Source organism: Myotis nattereri (genome assembly GCF_964212035.1).
Source record: "Myotis nattereri genome assembly, chromosome: 4".
Lineage (NCBI taxonomy): Eukaryota > Metazoa > Chordata > Mammalia > Chiroptera > Vespertilionidae > Myotis > Myotis nattereri.
In genome coordinates, this window is record NC_138079.1 from 7,495,221 (window position 1) to 7,507,969 (window position 12,749).

At 37.6% G+C, this 12,749-nt stretch overlaps 1 protein-coding gene across 1 annotated transcript in view; it reads right to left on the bottom strand.

Moving 5' to 3' along the window:
* FYB1 (FYN binding protein 1) overlaps positions 1-12,749 on the bottom strand; it is a 142,079-nt gene that overhangs the window by 9,826 nt on the left and 119,504 nt on the right. Inside the window, exons 12-16 of the mRNA XM_081089104.1 lie at positions 12,423-12,560; positions 10,572-10,597; positions 8,201-8,267; positions 4,945-5,035; positions 3,839-4,001 (exon numbers count right to left, since the gene is read on the bottom strand). Coding sequence (XP_080945230.1) covers positions 3,839-4,001; positions 4,945-5,035; positions 8,201-8,267; positions 10,572-10,597; positions 12,423-12,560 — 485 coding nt within the window. The remainder of the gene's footprint in view (positions 1-3,838; positions 4,002-4,944; positions 5,036-8,200; positions 8,268-10,571; positions 10,598-12,422; positions 12,561-12,749) is intronic.

Here is a 12,749-nt window from a genome sequence, read left to right on the forward strand (position 1 = left end):
AGAATGGCCAGTTGGATTTGGGAAAATTTAAAGCACCTTCAAAATCCCCCTTTCTCTGATATACAAAAGAAATGGAGGGCATTTCAGCCACAAATAACTCAGCCTGTGTCTCATTGCATATTTTTGTAGAAAAATTTTCTCCAGTGACAAGAGGTGGGAAAACTCACAGCTCATGAGACACTGACTTGCGGAATATGCACAAATACTAGGGCGAAATGCGAAACATTTGGGAACGTGCCAGAAATATCTATGTAAGTTCTCAGCGCCCTTGAGATCTGCGCTTCACAAGTCAGTGGGTGAGACTTGATGGGATGAGATAAAGCCTGTGAGAGGCTTGCACTCCACTCCACAATGGGAAGGGATTAGCGTTAATGCTTTTGCCTCTAGTTTCTATCATTACCAACCTAGGGTTTAAGTAAGCGATGTTTTCTTTCCTTTGGTGGATTAAAGGAGAATGGAGAGTAAGGAAAACGTTAGGGTCACCATGGTGTTGGATTGCAAATGCCTTTGCTGCTAATCAGATGATGCAGAAATAAGGAACTGAAAGTTTTAAGGGCTCCCAAATGATACACGACAAGCGGACTGCAGTACTAAGGCTAAGGCAGAGAACTTCCTTCTCCTAACCAGTTAAACTATTCAGCAGACATTTTCCCGTGAATGCCCGGTTGTCAGACTTTTATCTGGTTCTCCAACTGCAGTGTCCAAATTGCCAAATTCCATTCAGCAAGCCCTGAGCAAGGTGCCAGGCACTTACAATGTGTAGGCATAGCAATGTTGAGAGCCTTTCATGGAAGCTACTCTCAAGCTCAGAGTCTAATAAGAGTAATAGACTCTTGATTGGTAAACAAGGCAATTAAAGCAGCAAAAGTAGTACTTGGTGGGGCAGGGGAGATATTAATTGTGATGGGGTAGCTGGGAGTAGGGAGTGGATGTGCATCCAATTTTAGACGACAACTGGGTTGTTTTTAATAGACAATTATGAGCATTCCAAGTAGAATAAAATAGCTTAGAACAGTGGTCGGCAAACTGTGGCTTGGCAAACCATGGCTCTCAAGCCACTTGCGGCTGTTTGGCCCCTTGAGTGTGTCTCTTCCACAAAACACTGACTATTCCACAAAATACTGACTTCTGCACATGGGTCACGAAGTTTCAATCGCACTGTACATGCGTGGCCGCATGTGGTATTTTGTGGAAGAGACACACTCAAGGGGCCAAAGAGCCGCAGGTGGCTCGCAAGCCGCGGTTTGCCGACCATGGATGAAATAGAGTAATTTATTGGGGGAATGACAAATAAGAGTTTGTAATTTTAGGGTGTCAGCTGCAGGTGGGAAATAGTTGATGAGCATGAGCATAGATCAGAAAGGGGTTTCTGTACTAGGCTAAAGATATTTTTCATTGATTTTTAGAGAGAGAGGAAGGGCAAAGAAAAGAGAGAGGAACATCGATGTGAGTGTGAAACATGGATTGGCTGGCTCTTGCATTCCTCCAACCAGGGATTGAGCCCGCAACCTGAGCATGTATCTTGAATGTCTTGCCACCTTCCCTGGAGTGGGCTTCCATTCCTGATGAACAGAAGGGGTACAAATACCGCAATTTGTTTCCTACCGGAAGGGGTAACTGCCACTCCAAGTTCCCTACTAGATGAAGTTCTAATTACTCAAGTGGTAACTGTCTTCGATCCCTTGTTTGCTTCTTCACTAGCCTACCTGTGTTTCCCAGAAATCACCTCTCAAATGAAGAAGCCAAATTTAAGTCCAATCCAAAGAAAGTCTTTAAATAAAAACAGCAGGTACACACATATTACTGATGTAACCATCTGGTTCCCATCCTGTTCGAGATGGACCCCCAAACCAGCTAAGTAAAAGTGTGTTGCTACTGCACCAGGGAAAAATGATAAAAGTTACATGGATTCTTTGAGTGTCATCTCCCAGAATTTTATGTAATGTTTCCACCTTTCATTTTTTAAAGATGATGAATTCCAAGAGGACAGGAGCCTTCCAGTATTCCTCACAATACTTAGGATTACTGATGTCCAAACAGGGACTGATAGCAGCTTACAAACAATCTCTGAAAGGCTACTGCTTTGCTTCATTCTCAAGACCCACTGGTTCCTAGGAAGATAGTCATCTCTTCTGTGTCTGGGGCTGATACCTACTTCTGCTCAACTACATCTATACCTATACACGTTTGTCAAGAAGGGCATCCACATCCTTGTAACTAATGTGTTCCGTGGGTCAGCAGCATCAATGACCTGGGAGCTTGGTAAGACGCAGAATGTCACCCTTCACCTCAGACCCGCTGAATTAGAATCTGCGTGTCCAACAAGTCCCCACGTGCTGTGTAGGCACTTTGATGTCGAGGAGCATTGCTCCTCATGGGATTTACGGTTGGGGACAGGAATCTCAGAATACCTTGGCAAGGCTTCCTTCCACCAGACCAAGGGCAAGGTGTGTCTGGAGCGTGCGCACTGGAGACAGATGCGCATGACCAGCCCTAGGGCCATTCTCTACTGTGAAAAATGTGAGATAATGTGGAACGCAGAGGAAAGGAAACATATTACTTAGGCCCATCAACCTAATCATCCCCTTTAATGTTTTTATTTACATGATGTTAACATGCCTATAAAGCCTATCCCACATTAAGCAGGCTTCTTCTCCCTCTTACTATTGTATCTGGAGAATTTCCTGTTATTTTCATGATCATCATGGAAAATACTTAATTCGGTATATCTGTCACAACTTACTTCATTATTTAAAAATTTTGAACATGTTTATGATCTTTTTTTTTTTTTCTTAGAGTTTTTCTGCATTGAAGGCCATTCCTTTGGGTACATTCCCCCAAATGCTAGTCTGAAAGGGGCTTTTCTTTGCTTCCTTGCGCTCTGTGTACACATTATCTCCAGTAAGCTCTTACTCTTAACACTACGCTGCCTTTTCTCCTTTGTATCCACCTTCCATTTTCCCCTGCGAAAAGCCAACCACACCTCCTCCATGATAACTTTAGCTCCACTTTCCCCACCCTTGAGTCACTGTTTTGTTCTTAAAGCTCCATTTCAGTTCCTGTCCCTGAGTCACCTTCCTGTCATTAAAATTCGACTCTGAGTTCACGTGTTCTCCACAGGCTAATGTAGCTGGTATGGGACAGCCATGCTGGCTATCCGATTTCAAATATAGGGCAACATAGTTTTGAATTACTCTTTCCTTGACTTCAAATTCATAAGCTTCCTTTCTAATATTTGACAAAACATTTGCCTGTTTTCCTAGTTGACAGAGTCAAAGAGAACAAGGACTGTCTTACAGTCACGTGGGACAGTATGCAATATTAAATGTGTCCACACAGGAAATGAAAACAAGGAATTTGCAAGGTAGGAAAACTAGAAACTCCAGGTGTGACATATGCTATAGAATTTCAAAGCCAGGCCAGAGCTAGTGCCCTTCACTACTTTAGCAGTGGCTCTTAACTTCAGTGTACAGAGGAAGAAGCTGGGAAGAGTTATGATCACAGATTCCCTCCGACCCCAGAGCTCACGACTCAGGAAGTCAAGGGTGGTTGCCGGCAACTGTGATTTCAATGCACACACAAGGGTCTACGCTGCTGGGTGTCTGCGGGACCCCCTTTCAAAAAGCACCAATTTGGTGCTGCAGTGGGAAATAGAGCAGGTGGGAAATGAAAAGAGAAGGGAATCAGATATGTTGATTGCAACACAGCAAGAGTTCTTAATGTTTTCCATAATTCACAAGGCATAGAAAGAAAGAGTTAATGAAAGCAGGTGTGGTCATTGAGCCTTGTTTGGCTGCTAAATTCTGAGGGCTTCTCGGAAGAGTAGTCAGTGACTTACATTTGCCTTCGTCATTCCGGCAGAGAACTTTTGTATCATCGGTGTTTTGTATGACTTCGAGGGATTCGCCAGGCTTCACCTGTAGCTCTCTGTTCCCCCACTTTTTAGAAGTTAAGGATGGAACAACTGTGGTTGAATACAGGACCCTAATTTCACCATCATACTGGAAAAAAACACATTATTAATTGATGAGTATTATTCAAGTTAACACATTTATTGATGTATTTATTAAGAAAGTCTTTGCTAAATAAACAGTTCCTTGTTTTTAAAAGATAATGTAAGAACAGTGAAGAAAATTTTTTTTTTGGAAAAATCACATATAACCTCACCAACCTAATTTAATATTTTAATTAAAAAATTTATTAAAGTTTATGTACATTATTTTTATACACTCATATATTTTAAAATTATAATCACTGTGTTTAGCTAACACCTCAATAACCTCACATAATTACCATTTCTTTTTTGTGGTGAGAACATTTAAGAATTACTTTCAAGTGTATAATACAGTATTGCTAGCTACAATCACGATGCTGTACATCAAATCCCTTAAACTTATTCATTTTATAACTGCAAGTTATAAGGTCTTTACCTTTAGACCAACATCTCCCCATTTCCCCCATCCGTCCTGCCTCTGGTAAACCCTCATTCTCCTCTGTGTTTCGGCAAGTTTGGCTTCTTTTAGATTCCACATTTAAGTGACATCATACAATATCTGTCTTCCTCTGGCTTACTTCACTTAGTATTAAAGTCCATCCATATTGTCACAAATGGTAGGACTTTCTTCCTTTTTCATGGCTGAATAATATTCCATTGTATATACACTACATTTATTTTATCCATCTTATTTTTAGATTATCTTATCAAAGTTTAAAGGATAGCTAAATTTAGATGGTTATTTCAGTATGTATATTATGTATGTATGAATTTGTTTAATTTGTTATAGGAATAAATTTAAACCTAAAATAAATTTCATAGAAAATATAGGAGCTATGATGGGTAACTGTGATACTGATCATTATACTTCTAAAATATTCATTTTGGAACTTAAAAATCATAGGATTTTTTTTCATTAGCACTCTGTATGATATTTAAATATGACATACTTTAAATTTTTTCCTGAAGTCTTTTTCTTCTTTTTCCTGCCTTTTTAGCTTCTTAAGGTCTTTCTCTTCTGTTTTGGCCTTGGCTCCTTGACTGAGAAGGCAGAACACATGTAAAACAACACTTAGTTCAGAAAATATAAAAAGAATAATGTATAATAAAAACGTCAGTCATAACATTAAATTTTTGTTAAATTTTGTTTTTAATTATTTTTCTTAATACAGCCATTGTCATAAATGATGACATTTCATAGTGCAGAGGAGGCTCTTCAAGAGAATAGATTCCGAATTAAAATGGAAGCGAGAGATGATCTAAGAGTTGAACTGTATGAAGTCACTGAGGAATAGTTTAAACATGGTCACATATCAGCACTTTCATATGATTCAACCTATTCTTGAACCCTTTCTATTTCTCACTCCTTCCTAGGTAATTAAATGAATCAGCCGATGCCATAGAAAATGCTTTTTTAAAAAGAGCACTTAAAAATGATTTTCATAGCTTAAAAAGTTTATCCACATATTGGCCTTTTCATGTCTACTTAAAGTGGAGCCATACTGATACCAATTGGACTAGAGCCAATTGTTGTAAGAGGTGAATAAGCCCAAGACAGTGGTTCTCCAGCGTGGCCCCATACAGCTCACCTGGGAAGCTTTATGCCATATGTATTTATGTATATGTGTATATTATATATTTAAATATATTTTTACTGATTTCAGAGAAGAAGGGAGAGGGAGCGAAAGATAGAAACATCAGTGATGAGAGAGAATCATTGATCGGCTGCCTCCTAGAAACCTAATACCAGGGATTGAGCCTGCAACCTGGGCATGTGCCTTGACCGGGAATCAAACCGTAACCTCCTGGTTCATAGGTTGATGCTCACCCACTGAACCATGCCAGCCAGGCTTACCTGGGAAGCTTTTAAAAAATAAATTGCCCTTGCCCAATTCCTAGCAATTCTGATTACATTAAACTAGTTTAAAATTCAAATTAATTAGACTAAGTGGGGTTGGTGTACTGAAAGCATGTCAAACTCAAAGGCTAACACGGGCCAAATAAACAAGGTTTAAGTTTATGTGAGCTGCAAAAATAAAAAAGCTTCAATTTTCATAGAAACATGGGCTTATTTCAATAGAGACATGCTGAATTAAAAGGGCTGAAATAAATGAGTTAACATAAAATGATAGAACATTTTAATAAAAATTAATATTTTTTCTTGAACATTAACTTACCAGACACTGAATAACTGCAAAATAATTGTAATGCAAATAAACTTATTTTTCTTGTTCTCTGAAAGCAAAATGTTTCCTGTTTGTTGCTCACACCAAACAAATCAGTCCAAGACTAATGACGTGGCAATTGGCTGCTAGAATATTCGCTGCTAGTTTTAGTGGAGAAAAATGGTGCGCCTGTGCATAAGGCACATAAGGGAAATGAATGCAACATGATTATAGTCATCAGTCACTAGTGAACGTTGAAGCTCATTATTAATAATTATGTATAACAGGATATTGTAAAAATTAAGTGATGAAATTTTATTAAAACGTTTCTTACATACCGTTTTATTGGCTGGGCCACAAAAATATTCGTTGTGAGCCGCATGTGGCCTGCGGGCTGCGAGTTTGTCTATAACTGATTTATTTTAAAATTTTGTCTATAACTGATTTATTTTAAATGTTGTTTCTTCCATTCTTAACCTTAGAATTTAGTGAATTCCCTGTGAGACGAGTCAGGACAATATTCTGCTTCCTCACTCAGTATCTCCCATCCTATGGTACTCTGGGCAAGAGTGCAACACTCCATACCCCATGAGTACTCTGACATTATCAGAATATACATGAACGTTAAAACTTCCCCCTCCCCCCCCCAAAAAAAAGAATTTATTTAAAAATAGAATACTATGCTAGAGAACATAAAATTGTTTTAAACTCTGAAAATAAGCAACCGGTAAGAAAACAGTTGCATGTCGCATTAAGTTGAATCAGCTGGTGTTTATTTTTCTTGAAGGGTCAGTGTGTGACTCTGGGTTCCTAGAGAGCTGTTGCACGGAATGTAGTGGCATTTCTGCAGTAATATAAAACAGAAGAAGGAATTGAACACTGCCAGGCATAGAGGCCGTTTCCCACTGGCGAGGAATATTAAAGCTAAACAGTGCTGAAGATGACCTTTTCCATTCATGGAGAACAGAGACAGGAGACCGGCTCTCCTTCCGGCTTTTTTGTCGTTCTGCCTATGGAGCGTGATGTTCATCTATAAATGACAGCACATTTTCCCTTCGGTTTCTTTAATCTTGGCACTGTCTCTTGTCCAGTAAAATTAGTTTAACAATCTTGATAAAAAATAAATACTTTGAGTTTATTTATGCATTTTTTACCAGTGCAGCTCAGAAGACATCACTTATTGTATTCCACTTATGTTACTTTCACCCTTCAACTAATCAAGTCCAGAATCTTTTTGTTCACTTTTCTTTTTTTTTTATTTTTTAAAAAAGCCAGAGATGTGTTTTCTTTTATACACAGTAGGTATCAGATCATCTCACATAGTTATTGAACCATAAAAATACATCCTACCATGTGATTTCCTATTTCAAAAGAGTTTTCAAAAGGAACGCCTTTTGTATCAACTGATTTTAGATTATCTCACAATTTTAGCCTAAAATTAAATTGAAACCTTAGGTGAGCTGAAGAATGTCCCTATTCACTGTTGACTTTTTATTATTCTTATTCTTATTATTATTTGAATGGACCTTTGAGAAACGGATGCTTTTGTGAAAAAGAGACAGACCAGAAGTCCTGTTAAAGAACAAATCTTCCTCCCATAAGAGGCTTACACAAGGTGGGTGGAGGCTGATATGTAAAAGAAGAAGAGTAGTCAAGACAAAATGGTTTTGGGGAAAGAGTAAAAATAAAGGGAAGAGATGAATCAGGAAGATCAATGTGATCAAGCTCTCAGGTATTTTCTCAGTGAATGAATGAATGCAGACATCGGTGAGTCAGGGAGCAGAGGATAACCAGGGGACAATGAGCAGGACCACAGGGAGAGGGGAGGGAAAGGGGAAGAGGTGAGGAAGGAGAGAGAGAAAGAGGAGGGTCAGGGTTATCCTCACAAACCTGGCAGGAAGTTAGAGCTGGGATCAGGGAGAAGATAGAGGGAACCCAATCTCACACCGTAGATGCACACCCATCGGAGTTTGATCTGAGTTCCATTTTTTTGAGCAGTCTCATTTTCATCACGTCATTGTAATGAGAACATCTGACTTACCTCATGTCTGCCGAAGGCGAGGGGTAATCAGAGGCATCAACATCATCATAAACTTCGTCCCCCACATCTAACAAAAGACAAAATATCGAATGTTGAAATGCTGTTAGTTTAAATTTCGACATGAGCATTTAATGTTTCAAGGAGAACAAAATAAGTGTTCCTGTGGTCTCTGTACATTTCTCCCGGAAGTAGTGTCTGTTCCTTAAAGGGGAGAAGTTCTTACTTCCTTGGATGCCTGTGTTAAATGTCCCTCCAAATGCCAGTGACCATGAAAAACCCCAAACAGTGACAGGTTATTTGAAGATTCACAAGTGTGATGAATGGCAGTATTAGTAGGTTACTGACCAAAAAAATCACATTATTGGTCAATGGCAGTATTGAAATCAAGATTTTTGGGGGATTTGAGGTGTTATAATAATATATCATTTTATTTTTAAAAATTCTTATTTATTTATTTTAACCTTCACCTGAGGACATGTTCATTGATTTTCTTTTTAAAGAGAGAGGAAGTGGGGGCAGGAGAAGAGAAAGAGAGGGAAAGAGAAACACTGATGTGAGGGAGAAACATCTGTTGGTTGCCTCCCCTATGTGCCCAGACCGGGGATCAAACTCACAACCCAAGTATGTGCTCTCACTGGAAAGCAAACCCACAACCTTTTGATGGATGGGATGACGCTCTAACTAACTGAGTCACCTGGCCAGGGCTCATTCTATGTCTAGCCTGTCTATCTACTTATCTATCTACCTCTCTATCAATCATTCTCTTTTACTCATTGATCTGTTCCTCATTAACTTTTACCTTACAGTAATATTATGTATATTAGGTATGGCACCACCTTAAAAGGGAAAGAATATTCTACTAATAAGACACTTCTGTTACCAGCAGGTATTGAGAATCCATATTGGTGGAAAAGTTGCTATGACCTTAACTGGTTCAATGGCTTTTCCAGTCTGTGTAGTTACTGTTCCTCCTTCTAGACTTTTTGTTAATAAAGATCCACAGCAAATGAAGAGATGAGTGGAAGAGTACAAATGTTTTAAGGAACAATTATTATAGAAAATTTAAATGTTCTCTGGTAGTGACAAGGACCTGATTTCCTTTAAATCTTTGTGTGTGTGTGTGTGTGTGTGTGTGTGTGTGTGTGTGTGTCCCATTTCTGTTAATTAATTTCAAAGGATAAAACCTGCTTAGCTATTTGAAGAATCCATAATAAATATGTTGAAAAAAAATGACACATTGGTTTCCAGATAAGGAAAATATTACTACCCCATGTACATACATTTAGAACATAGAAAAAACAAAAGAAAATTAAAACAAAAAATACAATTGATCACAATTTCTTACATTTTATTCCTGCTCTTTGTGGAGCTGTTTCTTGAATATGCTTTGAAAATTATAGATTAAGACATAAGGTCATCATTATTTATTGAATAATTTTAATTATATACTTTCCCAAATTTATAACTGAAAAACTTAGTGTTTGGTTTGCTCTTTCAATTTATTTAGAAATTAAAACAAAGTTTTTGAAAGCCCCTGAATATTCTTGTGAGACATTTTATTTTGTTCAAGTAAATGTTTAGAAAAAAAATGTAAAGATCTGTTTCAGCACAGGTAAAAAAAAACACAAAGAAAAAACAAAACTCTCCTATCTAGTTTGGCTCGGTGGACAGAGCCTGTGGACCCAAGGGTTCCAGGTTCTATTCCAGTCAAGGGCACGTACTTGGTTGCACGCTCCTCCCCTGCCCTGGCCCTGATCAGGGCTCATGCAGGAGGCAACCAATTGATGTGTTTCTCTCACATCAGTGTTTCTCTCTGTCTTTCCCTCTCTCTCCCACTTTCCCTAAAAATCAATGGGAAAATATCCTTGGATGAGGATTAAAAAAAAAAAAAGCTGATTGAAATTGTACAATTCTTTTTTTTTTTTTATATTTAGCTGTGGAAAATTTTCCAAATATAACATAAATTAGACATTTAAACAAGTAAAAAAAATAGATTTAGAAGGGCCTTGGTGGCATCTAATCTGATTTGTTTTTAGAAACTGTTACACAAAAGTCCAATATATGAAGCTCTGATTGAATTGGGGTGCGGGAACACGGGGAAGTTGGTATCCACCCCTGCCTGCTTATCCCTTTCTCCATTATGACCCTTATCCACTGGGAGAACTGTTTAAAAACCATTAATATTTAAAATTTTCCTCTTCAGGCTATTTCATTGTTGAGAAACTGTGAAATTACTAGACAAGGTTACACAACTTATTATTTTCAGTCAGAACTTTAATCCAGATATTATGACTATATCCAATGATTTCTCACTCCCCAATCTGCAAGAAATGAGATATATAGTTATATATAGTTAGTTTTTATTACTTACCCAATTGTTTAGGAGGAGCAGGGAAACTGGAAAGAAAATGAAAACACAATTATAATCAGACCAATATAAACACAGAAATCGACTCCTCTATTTTAGAGAGACATGAACAAGTAACAGACTGGGGGCTTATTGAGGCTAATCAATCTGTTGACGATCATTCCTTTCTCATCCTCCATTTCTCCATTAAGTCCAGTTTCTGTCCATTGATTTGGAATTTAGCAAGACTTTTTTGAACTCCAATGTTAGCCAAAAAAGTCAAGAGTCAAGACATTCAGTGGTTTATTTTCTCATAGCCATTGGATCAATGTTTTCAGATTTGTTCTATGAGGTATGGGCATATTATTACCACAAGGTAAATTAAATGGCCTCAATATTTTGAATTCATTGTGGCATAGCTCAGGCCAAAACTGTTTGTTTGACTCAAAGAGTAGAAATAAAAAATTGACATTTACAAAGGTCTAGGAATCTTCATATGACCATGTTTGCCCAATATATATCCCCAAACAGGAGAATGGTGAATAAGAGAGGCATATCCATTGAAACAAGTGTGAGAGAGCTTATTAATAGAAGTGATCTGAAATCAGGATTGGGTGTCATTTAGTTGCAACAGAAAAAGATCTTTGCTTTTATTACTCCCTGAACTTTAAGCATGCATGCACACACACACACACACACACACACACAACTGGAAGAATGGTGCACAGTTTTACGAAAGTATGAGAGGTCATTAGTTCAAATAATCCAAAATTAGGATTAGCTTTTGTGTAATTGAAGCAGAAAAAATAACCGTGGCTTTTATTTCTAAGAAAGGATTATATTTGAGTAATGCTTCATCAAAAGACTTGTTATGTTCAGCTATAATTTTAAGTGTCCTATTTATTGAGTGATGTTTTAGTGTCTCACAAAAGGGTTGAATCATGTACCAGATAACATGATTAAGATCTTTCAAATTCACATGAATGGAATTTGTACTAAGGGTTATTTTTGGATGGAGAGAGAAAATTGTTGCACTAATTTTTATTTAGACAAACTGAAGATATTTAGGATATCTTTAGTATAGTATAAATATATCATTCAAATAGAATTAATATGTCACTATTGTGAAAGTTGAGTTACAAAAACTTTAAATAGTGTGTTTAGAGAAAGGAAATTCCAAATGTGTTCTTTATGTCTAACAAATTACTTTTTAAAAGAGTAAGTATATTTTGCCCTAGCTGGTTGGGCTCAGTGGATAGAGTGTCGGCCTGTGGACTGAAGGGTCCCTGGTTCCCTTCTGGTTAAGGGCACATGCTTGGGTTGGGGGCTCAATCCCCAGTAGGGGGCGTGCAGGAGGCAGCCGATCAATGATTCTCTCTCATCATTGATGTTTCTCTCTCTCTCTTTCTCTCTCTCTTTCTCTTTCCTTTCTGAATCAATAAAAAGATATTTTTTTAAAAGAGTAAGTATATTTTGAGGAGTAGTTAATATAAAATATTATATAATAAAATGTGGCATAGGAATTGTGAGCTTTTAGATCTAATGTTACAGTTTAAAGAGTCCTATTAAGTTATGAGTGTGTGAAGATATGTGTGTGTACATATATGTATGTGTGTGTATTTGTACATGTTTGTCAGGAAAACAAAATATATCTTTGAACTTTAAGGTTTTTTTAAATACTTTGTGCTCCTATTATGTAAGTGCATGAGTTTAAGGGTGAGACAGTAAGTGAGGCTAAGATAATTAATTTAAAATACTATTAAAATTGCGTAAGTCTGTCAGAATTCGATTATCAGTTACAAAATATTAGTAGGATTTGATTAAATTAATATTAGTGTAGTTATCGTGCACTGGATTTGGTTGGTTGACTCTTACGATGAACCTTCATTATTGTCTGACTCAGAGTCTTTAGGTTTCTCTCGTATACTTTTCTTTCTGTCATCTTTTCCCTTTAAAATCTTCAAAATCCCCCAGGACCAGGAGTTACTCTTCTCTTCAACCTGTAGTGTGGAGCTTAGGGGCATGCAGGCATTGATCAGAATGGAATAATCAGTGGAACACGAAGACATTGGGTGGACATTCAGGCTTGCTATAATTAGGCTGCATTGATCATTCAGGCATTGTTGTAAACAAGATGATGCAATTAAACTTACTAGTACAAGTCATAAGCTCTGAATACTGCTGCTTAGTAAGGTAAGGAGT